We start from the raw sequence: 21,697 nt of genomic DNA, 5'->3' as shown, positions 1-21,697 counted from the left end.
TAAACCCCTCCAACAATCATCTCCGGCGCCGAGCGTTGCAAACGCCAGGCTGCACAGGCAACCCGGGATTCACAACTCCTCCCGCATCGTCGCCCTTGCCCTCCGTGCCGCACATGTTGAACCAGGTCTCGGCCTCATTCGTCCACGATCCCTTGATGGCATGCAAATCTGCCCGCCCATTCCCATCTAGATCAGGGAAGTACTCGCAAGCACCCGCCACCGCGCCTTGATATAAAGCCCCCTTCGGCCTCCAATCGAACTGGCTCCCGCCGACCTCAGCCCGCCCCCAGTTGTAATACACCCTCCCGTCCCCCGTGAACTTGTCCAGCCAGATCATATCATCCCTCCCATCACCGTTGACATCCGCCCACCGCAGATTCGCGCGGTCAGCACCCTCAGCACGCTTGAACTGGTTAATCCGCTCCCAGCTCCCGTCGTCATTATGCACCCACCCCCACGTCCGCCCGTCCTTCTCCATACACAGATAATCCGCCCTCCCGTTCCCCGTCATATCCGCAAACGCGACCGGCAGGTCGAACAACCCCAGCCCGCGCCTCTCCGGACACGAGAGCTGCGGCGCCGGGTCCGCCAGGTGCGTCCACGACCACGTCTTGGTCTTCGGGTAGTTGTTGATCCACACCTCGACGCGGTTCTGCGCGTCTGGGTTCACCCAGACCACGTCGCACGTCCCGTCGCCGTCCCAGTCCGCGAGGAACAGGTCCCGCCGGTCGAGCGACCGCCCGAAACTCGCCGGGTCGAAGATGTTGCTCTCGTACATGCCCCAGAACGTCTTCCCGTCCGCCACGCTCGTCCGGCCCAGGTTCGGGTACAGCGTCATCCCGCCCCTGGAGTGCACCCACACGTAGTCGGCCCGCCCGTCGGCGTACCCCTTCATGTTGCAGTACTTGTCCCCGTCCGCGACGAGCTTGGTGCTGCCGGAGCCCTGGTTCCGCCACGCCTTGACCTCGAAGCGGTGCGGCGGCGCGCCTCCCCCGGTGGCGGTCTCGTTGTGGTGCTCGATGTAGACGTAGTCGGCGCGGCCGAGGAGGCCAAAGTCCTGCGGGGAGTTGTAGACGCGCGCGAAGTGGATCTTGGAGCGGCGGGCGGTGCCGCCGACGCCGTAGTGCGTCGGGCCGGATGTTGCTCCCCTCCAGAAGCCCTGGCGCCAGACGGCGAGCTTGTTCTTGTTGCAGGAGCGCGAGTTGGTCCAGGTTGTCGTGGCGCCGTTGTCGTCGACCCAGAGCCAGTCGTCCCGGCCCTTTTGGAGGTCAGTCACAGTCAGTTTCGCTGCTCCGATAGGTGCTGGATAGAAGGGAGGAGACTTACGTCGCCGTTGAGGTCGTAGAACCTGACTCCTTCAAGATCCCCCATCCCCTTCCCCGTGAAAACCACGCCGAGGTCCTGCCACAGGCTGGGCTTGTCCTCGTTCAAACCATTACGGAAACACCGGATATCCCCGTTCGCCTCGAGATAACACACATCACACCGCCCGTCGCCGTCGATATCCCCCAGCCGCACTCTGCTCTGATCATACCCCGCCCTCGCCGCCCTGATCAAGCCCACACTCTTAAACGTCGGCGGCGACGAAGCAGTCCCGTCGCCCTGGTTGACGCTCGCATACACGGCGCCATCCTTGCCCACGCAAAAGAAATCATCCAGACCGTCCGCATTAATATCCGCAAAGTGAACCCCGTTGATCCCGCAGTTATTCCGCACGCTCATGTCCGGAATCTTGACGAACAACTCCTCCTCGTTCCCCGTGTTCCGCCACACCCCGTACATCGCCGTCCCGTCGTCCCGCAGCCACCACGCGACCAAATCGGACCGCCCGCGGCCGAACAGCTTCGCGAAGCGGAACTGGTCGCGGTCCCACTGGCTCGCGATCGTGAGCACGCTGCCCGCGGCCGTGCTGGCGTGCTGGTAGATCCCGTCGTGCTGTCCGCTGCCCTTCTGCGTCAGACCGCCCGCGTAGACCCCGTCGCCGTACGACATCTCGCAGTTCGGGTTCGCGGAGGGGTTATCCACCGCGTCGGAGGGCTCGGGGACCCGCAGCATCCCCGCGTTCCAGGCGCGGGTGATGGCGCGGTGGAAGATTGAAGCCATCTTCTTGAAACCTTCGTCGTTGGGGTGGATGCCGTCGTACATGTCCGCCGGCCAGGCGATCCAGCCGTGGGCCGGGGAGGGGGGCTCGGGGTCCATGTCGGCGAGGACGATGCTGCGGCCGCCGGCGCGGAGAGTCTTGACGAGGGCGCGGTACTGGGCGTTGACGGACGGCCTGTTGGGCTCGATGTTGCCGTCGTGGGAGGGGATGACGGTGGAGAGGACGACGGTGGATCTGTCCATGCCCGGGTGGCTCCATAGCTCCTCGAGGAGCTGGCGGAGGCGGGCGCCGGCGTTGGGGATGTCGATGTTGCGGCTGCAGTCGTTCGTGCCGATGTTGATGAGGACGAGGTTGGGGAGGTACTTGAGGGAGGATTTGGAGGCCTGGCGGGCTTGGTCTATTATGTCGCCTGGGGTTGCTTGGACGTCCTGGGATGTGTGATGGTGGTTAGACGGGAGGAAGAGGGATGGGGAGGGTTGAGGGGAGAAGTGGGTACGTTGTCTTGCATTTGGCCGTTGCGGAGGCTGCCGACCATGTTGACTTCCCAGCCGTCGTATCTGAGGCGGTCGCGGAGGGGTTTTCGGAAGCTGGTGAGGTTGTGAGTGAGGGTTTTGCTGTTGTGATCAGGGATACAGTGTACCTGTTTCCTTGGGATGAGCCGACGCCCCAGACGATTGAGGCACCGAGGGAGAGGATGCGCAAGGGGACTTTGTCTGCGCGTTTTCTGAGGTTGAGGTTGATGGGACGGCTTTCGAAGCTGGTGTAAGTGGCGTTTGCACTTTGGAAAACCTCCAAGTCCCTCTTGAGATTCTTTGCTTGATCATGTCCTTGATTGTACATGTACAAATGATGGACGAGGAGGACGCAAGCCCAGAGCGCGAGGAAGGTGTTGCGGGTCATGATTGTAGTTTCTCGTGGATGACACTCAATCTTTAGCTTGCCGTCCTTGTTATCCTGGGACTTAACTACCAGATGTCCGGTTTCGGTCCCAACAGTCTTATGTGGTGAAACTCGGAAGCTGGGTCACAGGAGGCAGTTATAACTAGAGAGGTCGACAACATGATAAGCTAGATATAAGTTCAAGCTGTGCCTCTAAGTATCACAGAACGGAGCAACCCTTTCTGAAGGCTGATGTCCTCAGAAAGGATTCTAACCCATGAGGGGAAGGTATTCCCCCATGGCATGAGAGGCACGAACACGAGCATCGCTGGATTCTATGTGAGAGCGCCGAAGCGCTGTTCTGGGAGCTTTTGCAGACGTGAAGACTAAAAGGGAAATAATTCTACTTTTTACAGATTTTGACCAGATAGATTGGTGATAGTATGACCGGACCCTTCGATGGTGGTCAGTCTACGCCGCAAATCAGGCACCCGCTTACGGGCCCGACACCAAAAGCGAAGAAATTTCCTCATTTGGCTGACTTTGCCTCCTTCAAGCATTCTTATGAGAAGTTCAATTCGCATACGAAGGATCGCGAATTGAGATCTAGAGCGGCGCGGTAGATAAAGACTCCTAGTGGGAGAGGGGAATGGATTTGAATCAACTCATTGAGCGGCCTCGTGGCGCGAACGACGAAGGATTTCGACTGGGACCGGCACCCGACAGATACCCATTGTTCTATTTTTGTTTGTTACTTGCACTCGGAAGTTATTGTGAAAAGTTTGTATTTGGCTTCTTGTGGTAAGTACAATCCCTTCTCGGTTGATCCTGGTCTCACATCATCATGCAGGTAGGCTAATATTTGGCTGGCGCTATATATCTTCTTGGTTTTCCAACATCCGATTGGTTTGTGTCTCTGATTACACCGACTTCACTCACGCTTTCTCACGGCAGATATGACTTACAACGGAAGCCCTATCCGCATGAATAACACACTAATCGACAAGTCACAACTTACAACTTCTCTTCACATATCTCTTGAACTTCTTCGCGAAGGAAGTCTCTCAGTTTCTCAGCTAACAGCTTGATAGAATTTTAGTCATGATCTCACATATCACCGCATCATGAATATTCCCTGCGTATGATGCAATAGATAAGCATTTGTTACGAAGGCCGTGGGTGTGGCGACCCCTTGATGGGGGGACCGACCTCTACACCTCAAGACTCGCCGACACAATGTTCTATAATCATGGAAATTTCGCTGCTACTTGCTAAATACGAGCTGCTTATGTTTCAGTGTAAGTGTAGATTACAGACGATTGCAGTTGCGGAAGCAACATCCCTAGTTGTCGACGACTACAACTTCGACAGTTCGTCAAGATTACATGTGCTCGGACGACATGCCATCCCAACTGCTGAAATGAAACTTTTGAGCAAACATGGATCATAATTGGGCTGAAGTCTATTTATAACTCATAGCAAACTCTGCCAATTAATAAGTGGAATGTTTTGACAACCTCTCTTGGTAAGTACAACATACAATAAGGAAACACTGAATAGTTGAGTGTAAATGTGAGCAGCCGCATTACCATGATAAAGTGGCTTGAGGCCAATACTGGAGTCGGACGCCGAATTGTGCTTGATAAGCCCAGACAAAAGGCTGCCGGCGCTCGGGAGTAACAACGTGCATCCTGTGATCACACCAGAACGTCAACCGTCAAAAATTATGCCAAAAATTATAGGTCGACGTTGGCCTGATTCGAACAGACGCTCCCGAAGGAACAAGATTTCTAGTCTTGCGCATTAGACCACTCTGCCACAACGCCGGATGATCCCTGGGGTTATATCCAGTGGAGACGTGGGTCGTGGCCGAGTCGATGGCCAAGACGCAAGCTGGCAGGCTCCTCTGCTGATCCCTGAGTCGGAAACACCTTTCAACTTTCGCCTACGCCCAATGCTTTCTTCCGTGGTCATCTCAAGCTATCAGCTTTGCCACAACTTCGCAGGAATGGATCATGTCAGCGTTACGAGGTTTCCTGCCATTGGCGGGAGGAAAATCGCCATCTGCAACAAACATCTGATGTCTCCGGCCAAGTGTGCGGGGTAATCAGGCTCTCGTGCTACGTTTTATCAGGTTGAGAAACTTCTTCTGCGCCGAAATTCCTCCTTCTGAGCTAAACCAGTAATCTCATCAACCACATCGCGATCTGGCCACTACATGTACCGACCCAGCTCACTTCAAAGACCATGGACGACGAAATCGGCGGCTATCTGAGGCCTCTGGGGCAATGGCATTACACGCTGAGCAACCTCTCCGCTGCAGCACTCGCAACCCGGAATCGGCGCAGTGGTTTCTTGACTCGGTGCCATATCAGAAATGGATCCACGCGGGAAAACATTCTTGGCGTCGGCCGTCGTTCACGATCTCTGCCGTCGCTTTCGATCTGACACTACGTCAGGCGTAGGCATTGCATACATATTCTGTTCTATCCCGTTTCACGAGACGCAAGACCCTTCTAACCTCCTTCTTACCCTTCTCCAGCAGCTTCTTCCGCCTTCCCCAGCGGATTTAAAACATGACTCGTGGGATGATACGATTGTACCGTCACGAGCCCCAATCGTTGACTGTCTCACGGATGCTATCATGACGTACAAACAAGTGGTTCGTGTAGTGGATGGATTGAACGAGTGTCCACCGCGGGAGCGCGATAGCCTCCTGAAGGAGTTGTTCAGGCTATATGTAAACCACTCTGTTCGTCTTTTCTCTACATCCACCGTCAAGCCCGAAATTATCTCATTGTTTCCTGGGGAGAGACATACCAATATTCCATATCCTACGAGTGTTATTGTTGTTGATGTTGTATTATTTAACGCCTGCTTTAAACCTCAATGGGGCATAAGGCGTCCGCGCCGGCAGTCTACTAAGGATACGCATCTATATATAATAATAGAAAGCAAATACATAAATCCAATATACACAGTTTAAACGCATGCAGACAGATGAACCAAAATCAAGTATGCAACGGGCCCTCGGGCTCTGTCGGCTCTGGCTAGTCGGTCGCTCTAGATACACTGCACAGTCCATATCGAAAACTAATTAGTTCCTTGCGTTGGCGCCATCGACGCACTTTCCTGATATGTCCTTCACCCCTCAATTGAGCGTCTCTCGCGCATCCTGACTTGACATCACTGCAAACGCAAGGCGCCCGCCCGCCTCGCATCTACTTCAATCAGCCCAGCTCGCAAACCACTGATCCACTCGATGCTCAGATTCCCAACACCCGACAGAGCTAGTCAGCCGAGCCATGTCACTGAATCGCGAGCCTGACCCTTATGGCTCTATGGCAGTAGTGCCTGTGAGGCTGGTCCTTCTGCTGGCTGCAGTCGCAACCGCCGTGTTCTTTAGGTCTTACGGATTCGTGTATTCTCGTGAGAATCGGTCACCCAAGGCGGACATTTCTTTCGTACCCCAATTATACCGCGTCAAATCCCGCTTAAGCTGTCGCATAAGCCTGCATAATATCTCAGAAGGGTGTCCTCATGTACATGAAGCCTTACTATTCTAAGGACTCGGTCAATGACCAACATCAGGTTTCTGTGGTTACACTGTTGGAGCAGCATATGCATGGAGTGTGAATTGACACGTCCATGAGTGAATATCCACAACAGCCCCTGTTCATTGCGGTATACCCTGTCGATGCATGAGAGGTTCTCCTGCAGTCAGGGAAATGAGTTGGAGAAGTTCCGAGCAAAGCATGCTTAAATCTGCCAACAATCTGCTGATCTCGCCCGTCTCAGTTGGAAGCCCATTTTCAAGTTTGATCCTCGTTTCGGCAAACTCACCAAGCGCACGTTCAACTGAACACCAACAACAGCATCGTCATGGATGTTCCCAACTTGGAGACCTGGTGGTACGAGCCAAATCCGGATACCCTGCGATGCTTGATATGCCAGAATGATTTTGCAAAGAAAGCTCTCGTTCGGACATTCAAAGTCACCTTGCCAAGCATGAGTCAAGACCAGGCCACAGCTTCCAGCAAGACTATAACCACCCACACGGGATGGAAAGTAGTTTTGTTTGACAGGCATTTGGACTGCCTTAAAAAAGCAAACGTGCGCCTCTTGGCGATCTCCCACGTGTGGGATCCTACTGTCTCCAAAACTCAACAGGTACACCTTCATTCTCCCCAGGACCTAGGGGCAAAAAGAATGGTCACTGAAGAGCCGGTCCGCATGTATCGTGGTGTTGAGGAGTCTGGAGAAGGTGCGGTCGAGTTATGGCACGACTACTTTAGTGTGCCCCAGTGGTCAGACGGCCTCAAAGGCAACATCCTGCTGGTGATACACGAGATATTTCATCAGGCGGATGTTACAGTTGTCTACCTAGATGACGTTTTACCTAGGCTTTTCACGCAGATCACAGGAGGGAGATCACCAATGGAGCGTCTGACGGCCATTACCGGAGTTTGCAAGGCTCGTTGGTTCAAACGCATGTGGACGGCCATGGAGTTTGTACGCAGCAGAGCCGTCAGAATTATGACTGCGGACTATCGCCTTGCAGTCGACACAGGAGATCCTATGCTACTTCAGACACTTGAGACTCAGTTCTGCAGAGAAGTTCAAGAGCACTTCAGGGGCAACCTGTACAAAGTACAACACGTCGTCCACATGGAAGCTGGAAACCTGATACCATGGTGTCTTGGCCCTCTCAGAGAAACGCGGTCGTCACAGCCTGCCATCTTCGGAATGGCGTTCTCATTGCTATCCAAACGACTTTACCGCGAGGATACCGACTTCTTATACGCCCTCCGGGGCATTACAGGAATTCGGCAAGAGCCTTCCACCAGAGACTTCTACGCAGAGCTGCTTTGGGTAGCTAAGGAGCGCCTTTTGGCTGGCGACTACAGCCCTCTGCTTATGACTCCGAAGTTGGAGATATACGATCGGCGTTTGGACCCGAACGAGGCATATAATTTCAACGACGTATGGACCTGGGACTTTGGTGATCAAGTCAGCCTCCCTATCTATGGTCGTCCCTCACTTGGATCACAGGAAAATAAGCTTTGGGGAAAGTTTGAGGCTATCGGTACTGTTCAAATGATACTGGAGCCTGTTGGATTTGGCGATGATGTGCGGCACCTTAAATCGTCCATCGACATGACCCTCACTGTTACAGGACCTGACCTGGAGCCTTTCGTTGAGACTTTGGGGTCAAGGATTTACGGAGCAGACAAGCACGTCATTATGAAGCACCTCAAAGACAATAATCTGGTAGAGTCGATGAAGGAAGCCCTTCTCGCACATCACGAGGGATGCCGGCAATGGCGGGAGTGGTGGGTGAAGTCTCTTAAGATAGGAGGCGACAACATCATCCGTTGGTTTGCTGACGCTCTTACACTCACAAATCCAATCAAGAGTCTGGGGCAAACTCACATGTATGCCGTTGGTGGCAAGTTTGGCCCGATGCACTGCGGCCCGCACATGTACTTTGCGACAATTTGCTGTGGGCATTGCCACAAGACAGCGCTTTTCCGCGTTGGTCTATTCGCTCCCAAGTATGAAGCTCGCGGTGCTAGAGCGTGGAGGATACCAGGACTACAGTACAGCATGTCGCATCGCGATGGAATGGCGTTCTTAGAGAAAAGCGGCCGAATCGTTGGCCGGATGATGTGGGCTACGCCAGCTTGTGACTGCCGAGAGACAGAGATTGTTGAGTTACAGATGCCTCAAATCCCTGACCCGCGCAAGTACCCGAAGTGGGAGATGTGAGCGCAACTCTCTGGAAGGCGATACAGCACGCTTCGATTGAGGAAGTTGTTTTTAAGAGCGAGTTCCAAGAGGCTTTGCCATGCGAAGTTAAGCCGATAATGGGGCATTGGGATTGGGCTGTCAATTAACTATCCGGTAATATGGGTTTACTTTGTGAATACTCAAATTTTGTGGGTTTGTCCTTTTGCCTTTGTCTTACCCACAATCTAGTATGATGCCTACTAAATGTAGTGTGGATTGGTCTGTGATGTTGGACATTGAATGGCCATTCATCTTTCGCCCGTTCATGCTGGGTATCACGAACAACAACAATAACAATAATAACTGCTTGATTTGAGTTTTGATAGAGTAGTAGAGAACGCCCTCAGAAGAATGATAAAAAACATACATGTAGAAGTGACGACGACGACGACAACAACAACGACGACGACAAGGATAGTAAGGAAACGCAGGTGGTTCTCTTCTATTCAAAGTCATGTCGCTATCTGCACCTGAAATGAAGTTGACATACTGATTCACGGGTACATCTATGACACACGCAAATCTATGTCCTGGCTCACCTGCTTCTCCCTTTCTGATTCCTTTCGGGGCCTTTCATGAAACATGTCTACAGTATCACGAATCACAGCATCCTTACATTAAGCGAACCGTCACAAGGCATTAGGTACACCATTAGCTCAGGCTTCTCCCAAACAACCCACGCCTGTTGTCCCTGTGTCCAGCTCTTGCTCTCATCAGCAAGCCTCCTTTCAAAGTCCCAGATGACCTTGGCTAGAATCGTTCGTATTTTAATATACGTAAGACTTGTTTCGAATACTTGTTAGCTTAAACCCGCAAGCGTTTAAACATATAATAGTAGGACTTTAGTGTACTTTATTCTAATGTAGTTTCTAGGCTCAAAGGAAAAGGGCTTTCGAACCTCTCTCTGATCGTTTTACTACGTACACCCTCGGCAGAAAATACCCACAAAACTCATCGCCGCCTTTGCGAACCACGCGTGGTGACATGTGAGGAAGCAGTGGTTTTAGCCGGAGTGCCTCGTCCAGGACGGCGAGAAGGTAAGGGAGCTTCTGAACGAAGTGAACGTCGATTTCTTCATCTCTGTCGAATGCCAGAAGGGTTTCTATGGTAAACCATTCCATGACTTAAGGATGAGATGTGACGAAGAACGTGACAGCAGACAGCGCCATCTCTGTTGCTGACCCCTCCGCGCCTCTCAATCATCTTTCTGAGACAGATTCTCGTCAGCCTATGATCTCGGGTTTCAATCTTGCCATAAAAACTCTGACCTTTTCACCCTTCTGTCATAGCACAGACTCCAAAAATTCAGGACGGGAACCTCTTTCAGCGATCCGCTTCTCTACATTAGCTGTAGCCAGTGCAAAGTTTCTCTTCCTCTCCATGGGCCAGTTCCGTCGGGACCAGTGCCTTCAACAGGGGGGAGAAGGGGGGAAAGCGCACCGTCTCTGCCTTAGCATTGTTGGCAGCGCCGCTTTCTGTTTGCGCACCCTGCGCTTCGCCGTTCTTTGTCTCCGCCGGCTTGCCATCGTCCGTTACCTAAACCTTGGCCGGCCTACCGCCGCCATCGTCTCCTGCGGCGCGCCGCCTCTTCTTCTCCTTACGCTTAGAAGCTGGCTATATAGCTCTTCTCTCAACAACTTGCTCACTATAAGCCCTAATAGCTAAAACTAATAGGTTATAGTTAATTTGCTAGACTAGGTTATAGAAAACCTAGTGCTTCCCTTACTTTCCCGCAGCCTCAGTAGGGACCAGGATATTGGCTTTGCCCTCCTTTACGCCTTTCAACCCCTTACTATTATAGGTGATGACGAGGTCTTCCGGGCTTATTATTTCAACTTTTGAGCCTTTGAGGGCCTGGGTGCTGCGCAGTCTGGCTGAAGGAAATCTGCCCCTCAAAATGAGACGAGTGTTAGGAGCGACAGAAGAATCCGTGCGACGCAATAAACTCAATGTCCTGAATGGGAGCTGCTGCTGCAGTAGCCGGCTCGCAGCGCGTGTGCCTTGGCGAATACCTCCTCGAATGTATGGAAGCAACATGCAGATATGTAGCCTACCACTTCAACAGCAACAACGGCGAGCTTAGCGGCGGAAACCCGAGGGAGACAGCGCGGCGTCCGGCTGCGGCAGGTCAATCCATTTGCCGACGACAATGCTATACCAGAGAAAGGCATCAACATCATTACACGGCCTTCAAACCAAATCGCCAGAGACCTTGGAATATGAAGTAGAGGACAGCCATAAAGTGAACTAGCTACAGGACGAACATATACTGCTAGCGGAAGTCTCTAATATTTATACTTACTTATAACTAGCTAGCTGATTATTTAGAATGCTAGATGTAGAAGACGATACTGTGTATCAACTTACCCTACTCCTCCTTACTAGGGTTAAAGGATAGCTACCCATAATAAACAATAGGCCTCATTATAAGGATAAACTCATCTTATTTGTTACGTTAGTTCCAGGAGGCTCGCGGCCACGTTTGCGAAACCGTCGTACCAGAGCTCGTGCCAAAGGCCACGTTCTGACCGTCGTTCCTCCCGAACCGATTCTTGACACTAAGAACTCGGCGTGGTGGACGCGCGCGTGGACGTTCCAAGAGGGCCTCCTCTCGCGACGGCGACTGGTCTTTACTGAGAGAGAAGTGTTTTTTAAGTGTCAAGGAATGATCTCCTGGGAGGCCGTTGAACTTCCACTTCAGGTGCACCGGTGGGCTGCGATATGGACACCGGTGTGTGAAAAGGAACGTTTATGGTCTCGGACGCATCAGTTCAAGTCTGCCCAGTTGAAGTTGAAATACCTATGGCGAATAATCGCCGAGTTCGGCCACCGACAACTTCGAACCGGAATGATGCACTTAATGCTTTCTTGGGTATTCTACAATCATTTTCCGAGGCAAGAGAGACCCGCTTTCCGATCTTTCATCTGTGTGGTATCCCGTTTCTATCTCAGCCTTGCGACGGTCAATCTCTGGCTGAATCATTTGTTTCGGGCCTTTGCTGGTTCCTTGACGACAAGAACTGCGTTCGGGTTCGTCGTGAAGGGTTTCCAAGCTGGTCGTGGACTAGCTGCAAAAGTTCGGTAGAATGGTCCTACGATAGTCATTTGCAGCAGTCTTGTCTTCAGTCTCGATTTGTGGAAGGTGCTGCGATCGACATCACCATCGTTGACCACCAGAGCGCAGATTGGGAACTGTCGTGGTCGGACTTCGAGTTCCTCGCTGCGGACAAGGAGACCTTGCTTCCCCAAAACTGCCAGCTCCGCCTAACTGCAAGTTTTGTGAAGGTTACGATGCGAATTCTGCCTTCAAATCATTCCGATCACGTTTTGGGTGCCTCGATTCACATTGGGGACGATGAAATTGAAGGCCATTTCTATCCTGACCATCATACGGAGCCGGACTCTGAATTTCTCAAACGGCTAGAAAATGACAGCTGGCTCGCTATTGTACTTGCCTATTGCAACTTGGAACCTGAAAGCGAGGTGCGTTTTCTTCTTGTAGAAGAAGAAGATTGTTGCTGGACGCGGGTTGGGCTGATTGCTGCAATATATGAAAAGGAAGTAGATTTTGGGAGCTGCATCAGGAAAACAATTATATTGCAATAGAGCAGAAGAAGGGGAGGGTAACTTTACGCAAACTGGACAGGATATTTCCCAATGAAATAGCCACTCGCTGCTGCTTCATCAAAAACGCACCGCGACAGGGACAGTAGCTATTAACAAAGCTGGGTCATAGAAGTATTGGCAATAATAACTGTTCTTTATTATTATCTCCCTATCGTAGAGTTGAAGTCTGCTGTGCAATCTGTTGTACCATATACAACCTTGAGTCTTATGTTGAGCAACATGGTCATTAATAACTGTCTGCACTTTGCATAAGACAAGACTACCTAATTGCTGTTGTTTCATCTCGAGAATCTGAAAGTCGGCTAATGTCAGTTACCTGCCCGATTATTCACGAACATTAATTCATATTAGCGTGTTTCCAAGAGATGATTATGTATTGTTCCAACTTAGCGAGAGAAACATGAAAAACAGTAGGTGGTGATACCTGTGGTGATCACCCATAGCTCTGTCCAACGAAAAATGAATCTAGGCTGGTTCAATTGCACAACATTACGAACAATGTCTCTACTCCAGACATTGAACTCTTGTTGAATTACAACGTCTATGTTCGCTGTTGAAAATATGATCCCAGTCGCAAATCTCAAACATTGGGCTTAACCCGTGGAAGATGCGGAAAGCAACCGTGATAGCGTCCCAATCGAAGGCCCCATCGCGAGGGTGGGTCAAAGCCGGGTCCGGTACCTTCAGTCCGGGACCGGTACATAGCAGTGGGTCTCGGTCGGTCTCATGTCATCTCGTGCCAAACGTCAAGTTTCCCAATAGGCTCATTTCTTAACGATGATTGAGGTAAGCGACCGGATGAATTGTCTGAGCCACAAGGCGTTGTGAGAGCAGCAAAGGGAATTGCTTGTACTGTGAAGTGACGGCGCGTCGGTCATGAGGACCCTATTCCTTCGCTTTGCTGCTGCGCGTTCGACTTCGCCCTCTGCCACAACGCATGCGTGTTGCATCAGATGAAGCTCTGAATAGGGAAGCCCCGTACATTTCACGAGCCCGGGTAAAGATCTTGGAAGTCAGTTGGGAGAGGCCGCGAGAGCGCATGTGCCAAGGCGTTTTGCCGCCATTCCTCGCCGTGCGGTGTCGACTCGTGAACAGTCCAGCTCCGCCGAATCTACAGCAGAAGTAACAAATGCTCATGTTTCTGTTCGAACTGGAGTGATCGACAGCAGCCCACTCTTCACTCATACGCTTCCGACAGGTTCTCAATGTCTCCGGATCCAGTCGAGCGGCAAATAAGGGCAACTTCCCACTCTTATCCGTCGGCGGCGAATATTCATCTGATCTAGGCGATGTGTTGCTCACAGAAAGAGTAAGGTTGCCGCCGTGTGTGCCGCCCAGGCGGGTATCGGCTGATCCGGTTGCAAAACGCCGTCAGCTCAAAAGTCCGGATCATAGGGCTGGTCGGGTGAGCTGAATCGTCCAGACCAGACAGAGGACGGGATGACGAATTGACGTCAACCGCCGGGGAAACAGGCCGGCCGGTTCAATCACCGCGGGGTTTGGAAAAAATAGAGACATTCATGTCGACCGCTACTGCTCTGCGACATGCGACGGCCGCTGGAACGTCAGATCCGGGAGCGAAGGGATGCCTGCCGTCCGGTGTCTTTCAACTTGCGTCGCCGCGGTCTCCGGTGTGGTTGTTTCGTTTCGGACGGCGTGGCGACGGACTTGACGGACTCCAAGTACAGACGTTCCGCGTCTCGAGACATTCGACCGGGCGCAAGAGGCGCTTCCGCTTCCGCTTGCTCCGCCGGTGCGCCCACGATAGTTGGCCTAGGGCGTGAGAACTCGGCTGCAAAGTAGTTTTTGGCGTAGCAGCGCCCACCGGTTGACGGATCGCTGCAGGGGTGGGGTGTCGCCTGAGTTGACGTTGCAACTGAATCATGGTGATTTGCAGCTTAGCGGGTAATCTTGCTCGCTTCTCTGGTCTGATCCTTGGTTCTTAGCTGATCATCATAAGGGACGATCTGCTTCTGGGTGGTCTCGTTTTCAACTTCATTCGAGAAAACAGACGACTACGAGCAGTTCGGGCTCAGTGTCGTGCATTGTTCGGTCTGAAAAGGAACTTAGGTTTAATTGCTACACGTGTAGTGAACTCGAGATGGTGGGAAGTTGGGATGGTGTGAGGCAGTATGGAAGAATCACGTAGCTGACAAATAACGCCATTGGTGGTTTTCTCAAGGATCAGTTCAGACGGACAATACGATAGTTTTCGAGGCTCAAGAGAAGTGTCTTCTCCCGAAAAGCTTCCCGCATAAGCCAAGATCTTCATGTACCGAGACATCACGTTTCACGTCACGACGCAGATCCGTCACGGCGCATTGGGCAATAGGAGAGGTGATAAGTCAAAAGTGTTTGGGGGAAGAATAAGTATTGAACATTTGAATGGTATGAACTTTGTACAAGAACATGCAAATCCCAGAATTGCGGGGGTCAAGCCCTTTTTGAAACTTTCAGGTCTGGTTTCCAAGTCATCTCGTCTCGTCTCAACTCCAAGGCTGACCGGGTATATGATGCGAGTCCGAACGTCTCTCTAAACTCTAATTTCCTGTTTAGAAGCGCTTGCGAAGAGCCCGCTTCGAGCTGCGGCGCTTGTTGCAGGAGGACTGTTGAGCAAGGTTTCGTGGTCAGCGGATGAGCTTCTCATTACACTTTCAACGGTTTCAATCCGAACTCTAAGGAGCAGAGCCTCTCGGGAAAACCACATGGGACGTTAATGTTGATGACTTACGGCAGGAGCGGAAGCGACGGGGTCGCTGGACTCGTTAGAGGCACCGGAAGCAGGGGTGGAGGGGGTGGCGCTGGGAGTAGCGACGGTCGCGAGGGTGGTGGGAGTGGCGGGGGTGGGAGAAGAGCCAGAGCCGGAGCCGGAGCCAGAACCGGAGCCGGAGGTGAAGTCAACGCAGCTCATGTAGGTCTGCTTGGCCTCGGGGGAGTCCCACCACCACTGAAGGACGCAGTTGCCGGCGGTACCGCAGTTGGAGGGGAGGGAGTCGGGGAGGGTGACGGAGAAGGCGGTGTTGTTGGCGGCGATGCCGGTCTTGGTGGAGGCGTAGTTCTCGAAGGAGATCAAGGGAGAGCCGATGATGGAGTTGCTGGTGGTGTCGACGACGGAGACGTTGGCGACACCGGTGTGGGGAGCGCGGATCTCGACCTTGAAGTCGACGGTCTGGCCGGGGGAGTAGCTCTGGACGTTGGCAGAGTTGTCGGCGAACTTGTAGCCCTTGCAGAGCTCGAGCTGGCAGTCGGCGCCGACGCCGCCGTTGGCCTGCTGGGCGAGGCCCTGGATGTTGCCGTACGGGTCGGACTGCTCGGTGTTCCACATGGTGTTACCGCAGGCGGCCTTGAAGGCATCACCGGCCGGGCGGGGAGTGGGCGAGGTGACCTTGCCGTGGGCCGAGACGGCGGCGACGAAAGAGAGAACGGTGACGATCTTGGACTGCATCTTGACTGATTTTCGGTTTGTTGGACGAAACGAAAGTCGTTTGTTTCAAAAAAGGGGAGTGTAGAGACTGGGATTTGTTTTGCGATGTTGTAAAAAGCTCAAAAAGAGTGGCTTGTGACTAGCACAGCTGTAAAGAGAGTGTGAAAGAATGAACGTGAATGGAATTGAACCGGATGGAATGAGACGGAGAGATCAGACAGAAAGACAAGCAGAAATGGCGTGTGGTATGAGGAGGCTCTTATACGGATTGCCAGCAGATCCATCACTCTCCCATGCGGGTGGTCGTCGTCACTCCTTGGTGTCATGGACGGCCCCGTCCGGGCCCAGCCAGGGATCGGATTTCAATCTATTCAAGACTGCTTGGGGCGATTGAAGCTTTCAGGGGCAGAGGAACCGGACGAAGGACGAAAAGCGCAGGCCAGCGCTTGGCCAGGCACCGCGAAAAGGAAAGACGGGTTCATCCTCGAAGGCCGCTCACCGCGTGCTCCTCCTCCTCCCACCCACAGTCTTCCAAGAAGAACAAGAGAACGAGATACGATCCATCCATGGTCCTGGAACGTGGCAGCCAACAACCCCGGACACCATCCGGCCGAGGGAATACCAGCGATTGGCCCAGGCGCGGGCAGGGCTCCCGTCTTTGGCAGTAGTCGCCCAGTTGTTTAATTTGAGTGAGGCTAGGTGGGCTCTTGTTGGACCGAGTCTTGACCGTCTTTGGCTGTGTTCCTGGCGCAGACGCCCACGAGGCAGCGGTCATGACATGATCCCTGCCCGCCCTGCTCCTGACCGGGGTTGCTGAAACGGCACCATCACGCATCTTTCAGGCGGCTCCGTCGACTCGAGCGGACCCCCACCAACATTCCCAGGCTTCCCGTCGCCTCGTCCGTCCCCGTCTTGGCCGAGTCTACAGCACTCCATCTCATCGTCGGTCTTCGGCTTTCTCATCTTCGATGACTTCGATGGAGATTTGACGTCTGGGAGGTCCTTGACACAACCAGATAAAGCGGTCGGACGGTCAAGGGAAGATGCTGCCAGAAAGAGTGACAGATCATGTTTGCTGCCTCCACGCTCATCAGCAGGAAATTGAGTTGCCGTAATCGTTGTTTCAAGAGGTTTGTCCTACACTTTCGTGCGGATTTCGTGCAGGACTCGGACGCAGGAGTGACGTGAGTCGTTCATCGCGGCGCCTACTGTGACCAGCCGACTTGAACGGGCGCCCAGATAGCCGTAGGTATCAGTAATCCTCGCAGAAGTGCCCGTCAGTCCAAGCAGCCAGAGGATTTGGGCCAATCTGGATTTCATCTCATATAGAAAGCGATATCCTTCTTCGCTGCGACCTCGTTCCATCTTTGATCGCCGTTTGGCGACTGCGCATCTTCAGCCTCTGGTCGAATCTGCCGACGCTCAGCGCACAACGTTCATCAACTTGTGACCCGGACTTCGCCTGGGGTGGAGGACTCCGCAATACCCAACGCGGCATCTTGTTCGTTGGTTCAGCAATACCGCGCGTCATATGAACACAGATCTCCAGCGGTTCTCGACCTTTCGTCCCAGGTAAGGTGCCTGAGGCTGGACCCGGTCGCTTCGGTGAGCTGGCGCCGTTGGCTGGCTGGCCTGGCTGGCCCGGTTGACCGGCAGGCGCTTTTCTCTCGAATTCGTGTTTCTTCTTCGTCTTCTTCTCCTTTTTCGTCCGATCATCAACTGAACACATTGAAACTCACCCCCGTGCCCACCTCGTGGATCCTCGGCAGGGTCAAGGGCGCTAAACCCTGCAATCGGCGCGGACCCAGTCAGCCTCCTGAGCCGTAAGATTGGGCCTCTTTAATTTTTACCTTCAGGTGAGAAGGGGGAGGCGAGGACGATTAGGAAGGAGGGGAGGGATGAATCATGGGGGAAGATGGGACCCGTCCATCTATGCGACGGAGAATGTGGGAGATGAAAGGCTTTTGAAATTCATGGGACGAAGACTGGAGACTGAAAAAAAAATTACAGATGGACGCTTGAGCCCATTCCAGATTGAGCCATGAATTACTCATCCGCGTGAATAGGTGACCGGCCGACAGTTTCGGCCGAGTCAGGTCGCGAAATACGATACCACACCCTTATCAGTTGGTCGTCACTCCTTTTCATCTGGATCTCACAGCGGAAGACGCCACGCTTGGGATTGATGTGACCAACGAAGTCCGAAGAGAACGAGTGGTACTATATTTTACATCTGACATCTCCAGAATGACATGTATGAGAGTGAGACTTCACAGAGATAAGGCGTATGCAATCGATTGAATCTCAGCCCTTGCGTCACTCGACCAAAAGAATCGCTCACGCGCAATCATTTTTGCTTATTCTTCATGTCAACTCCTGTGTGTCTGGTACAAAAGTTCCAGGTCATTAGTGAAAGCTTTTCAGTCTCATTTTCTATGGAAAGAAATGAAGTTGGTGATAGTCGTGGCGCCAAGACATCTTCATTAAGCCAAGGAAAATCCCAAGGTGGAAAAGCTTAGTTCACAATAAGCCTTTTGTTAAACTTTCTTCAAATCAGACAGTATTATCTTCTAATTTCATTAATTAAATTCAACGAAGTTTCTATTCAGAATTCAACTGCCATCTACTCTACTGAATATGCGCTCGTCACAAGAGTCGATCGTCACTCGGTTACGAGGCTGCCACTGAACGAGTCGCACTCACACCGCCACACACCGTTGTTTCAACTGCACTCCCTACTATACACAAATCGCCCACTGATTCAAATATTGACCATGACTGTATGACACCGCCGTTAAGCGTACCCTCTTTGATCGGCCCCTCTTCCGTGCTGCATATGCAGCCAGCATTTCGCCTTGAGACAGGCTTTGCAATATCCTCATCGCTGAAGTCGTAGCAATTCCAATTTCCATTCGATTGACTTGGTCACGTATTGGTACGGTTTTCGACAAATTGAACTACCGGTTACACCAAATTACTGGCAGTTGCCGAGGGCGTCGATATGAGCATGCAGAAGACAATCGCGGGAGGCACAAGTCCGGTCATCATTTGTGTGGATTGACACTTCTGCTGACCTTCATGATTGCACTGGGCACCCACTCTGCCTTTTAACATCGAACTTGCAATTTGATAACTGGAACTTATGGCTTAAGCCTCTAACAGTTTTCCTCTTAAACCTCCACTGACATGAGCACTCCGTACTACATCAGTGACATCCACACGTACTACGTGTATAAAAACCCCTTCCACGACCGAAGTCAAGCGCTTCACTCTATATACTACGTCAATGGGACTCTCCAAGATCGTAATCGCGCGCAAATATTTCAAAAATACCACGATGAAACCCAGGTTGTAATTTTGTTGACAGACGGCCAGTGACTTGCTTTGGAGTTGTTAGTTCGTCGACTGGCCTTGAGACTGGCCCAAAGATTTCGGACACCGATAATCATCAGCAAATGCAGATGATGAGATGAGTCTCACCTGACTGAACTTCTCAGCGGACAGCTAACTGGACCCTTGCGTGGAGCTAATTTGACAACATCTACTTGTAGGATGCGACATTAGACGACACGGTCCTATGAAACGGCCAGGTTGCTTTGGATTCATATTATCTAGTGTAGTGCTTTTCAAGTCAAATAACGTTTGTGTCTAGCGATGACTTCCACATAGTAAGTGCTAAGCTGAGCGGTTTTATGTACAATTATCGTACCGTATTGATGATCTTGCCGGCTGAGGCCGTCGCCACATGTACCCAGCACATCTGTATGCACATTTGGCGTGCTGATAGTCTATAATCACTATTCTTTCTACTGCTTATTAGAATGAGTCAGAGGTCCCATTAAAATCCAATTGTATTACGCGGCGAACTTCAATTGTTGAAGAGCCGCAGGCCACGCAATAGACCAAACGGAGGCTCATACTGTGTCACGGTCTGGATGCCGCAACATCAATCCTAGAAGCCGAGCGACCACACGCAATCGGAGCCCCAAAGGGTTGGCTGCGATCAGAAGCCACGAGTTCGTACAATCACAATCCTTTCTCTGTCTATGTATCCCTTGCCGTGATGTCTGCTGTAGCTTGAGGTTTTATATGACGTGACCACCAAGCACGTTCATACCAAAATTCTTCCAGACGAGGCAATCACCCACTGATATGAGCTGTGTCTAAAAAGCAGAAGTTCCAGTTCCACTGATTTGGAGTTCTCCCATAGTATGCGATCAAATGAGAGGACATAGTTGAGTATAAATAAACTATGTGGGAATTCAAGTTGATGCTGATGAAACTGGGGAAGAAAATGGTTTGGAAAGAATCTGATCCCCAGTCTTTCTAGATCTGAGATCAATATCATCTGAAAGATGCTGCATCTGGTTTTGCCTTGTATACCTGTGTTTTACTTTATGTAAACACTGATTAATTGTCCACAGCTTTACGTTCTTGGTATGAATTTATATGAACTTGGAGGAGTCTGCTACTCATTGTCATCTGAGGTGCGATGAACCTAGCAATAAACATTGCGTGCTCAGAAGCAAAATTCATATATTGAGCTGTTGTGGTTAACTGCTCTTACCCATAATTGTCAAAGACACCAACTATCACTATCATAAGGGTGTTATTTTCTGCTGCCAGTGCTTTACATCTTGCCTGGGAGCCCTCACCCTAACCTCTTACCTCTTCCACGCCTTGTGCCTTTGTTTTCCGATGTTGAATATCATGTATTCTTGTCATTTTTCTCACTTTGAAAGACCCATCTGCTTCTAAAACTCTCTTTAAATCCCGACTCAATTTTCAAATAGTTCGTCTTCCTCATCACCACTCCACCATTAGCAGCAATCATCCACCATTGTACTTCAACTTGAGCGGAGAAAACACTCTTCAACATCAGCAAGTGATATAAATCATTTTGGTTTTCCCAAATTTTACAACAAATGATGACGACTACTCATTCCAAATCCGACACCGCTTCGGCGGCTGATGAGGAAAGAACGCTAGTCTGAATTCCCCCCTTGCACGTGCTTCACCCGCTTTCCGCTTTCGGCCACGACCTTCTCGCTTAAAATGCTAACTTTTCTCGGCAGGCACAAATTTCTTCACCTTTTTCTTCCCTCCAATTCAATCCGCCGAAAAACATCAACAGCTCTCTCGCACCACGATCGCGCTCGTCCGCCGAGAACGTCCCGTTCGCCTTTCGCTTCAAGCGCAGCTGTCGCTCAAGATGAGCACTGGGAATCTTTGGAGATGACGGTTCGTGGTGCCGAGCGTTGCGGTGGATGATGACGACTTCACTATTCGAAAAACACCGTCAATAGTCGCAGTGTCGCGCTGTTGACGCGACCCAAGCATGCCAGGCAAGTCAATCCCCAAGCATCCTATGCTATCCCGCAATCACCCTCCCTCCATTGTGATGATCCAAATTTAATTAGACGCTGAGAGCCACCATTTATGGCTGGCTCGATGCTATCAAAACGAAACACTGAAATTTTCCTCTCTTCTTGACGAAACATCCGATCATGTCTTATTTAGCAAAAGCTAACCAGCATGGTCTTTAGGTTGCATACTTGTCGAGCCTCTTCATCGACCTCACCGTACCGATTGCCCATCCTACGCGAAGACGGAAGGAGAGGGCTATTGATCGATCAAGCCCGAATCCCCACACCAGGCCCCCGATGCCCTCAGTCCCGTCGCATGATGCTGGAGATGTGTTTGTGTGCTTCAATGGGAGCCTGCTACGTCCTCATGGTTCTATGCCAGTCCTCCTGCAGTCATCGGCTCCGTGAGCCATTGACAGCAAGACTGTCACACATGATACCGCGGCGGCCGTGCTTCGTGGTTGCCCCGAAGAAGGGTTCTCTGCTTGACTCTATCGTCGTGTTGCCATT

General features: G+C 51.7%; 3 protein-coding genes across 3 annotated transcripts; 1 reads left to right on the top strand and 2 right to left on the bottom strand.

The window, feature by feature from the left end:
- Positions 1-16: 16 nt before the first annotated feature.
- Positions 17-3,001, bottom strand: CkaCkLH20_08604 (uncharacterized protein; the record flags this gene model as incomplete). The annotated part of the gene is made up of 4 exons (XM_038891319.1): positions 17-1,258; positions 1,327-2,529; positions 2,598-2,688; positions 2,742-3,001. 4 exons carry the CDS (start codon positions 2,999-3,001, stop codon positions 17-19), a joined length of 2,796 nt encoding a protein of 931 aa, XP_038743331.1.
- A 4,188-nt stretch (positions 3,002-7,189) lies between these two features.
- On the top strand, positions 7,190-8,749 carry CkaCkLH20_08603 (uncharacterized protein; the record flags this gene model as incomplete). Its single annotated transcript, XM_038891318.1, has 1 exon — positions 7,190-8,749. One exon carries the CDS (start codon positions 7,190-7,192, stop codon positions 8,747-8,749), a length of 1,560 nt encoding a protein of 519 aa, XP_038743330.1.
- A 6,200-nt stretch (positions 8,750-14,949) lies between these two features.
- On the bottom strand, positions 14,950-15,842 carry CkaCkLH20_08602 (uncharacterized protein; the record flags this gene model as incomplete). The annotated part of the gene is made up of 2 exons (XM_038891317.1): positions 14,950-15,003; positions 15,129-15,842. The coding sequence occupies 2 exons, from the start codon at positions 15,840-15,842 to the stop codon at positions 14,950-14,952; spliced, it is 768 nt and encodes a 255-aa protein (XP_038743329.1).
- Between the last annotated feature and the right edge of the window lie 5,855 nt (positions 15,843-21,697).

Source organism: Colletotrichum karsti, assembly GCF_011947395.1.
Source record: "Colletotrichum karsti strain CkLH20 chromosome Unknown Scaffold29, whole genome shotgun sequence".
Taxonomy (NCBI): Eukaryota; Fungi; Ascomycota; class Sordariomycetes; order Glomerellales; family Glomerellaceae; genus Colletotrichum; species Colletotrichum karsti.
This window is presented reverse-complemented; position numbering and strand designations above follow the sequence as displayed.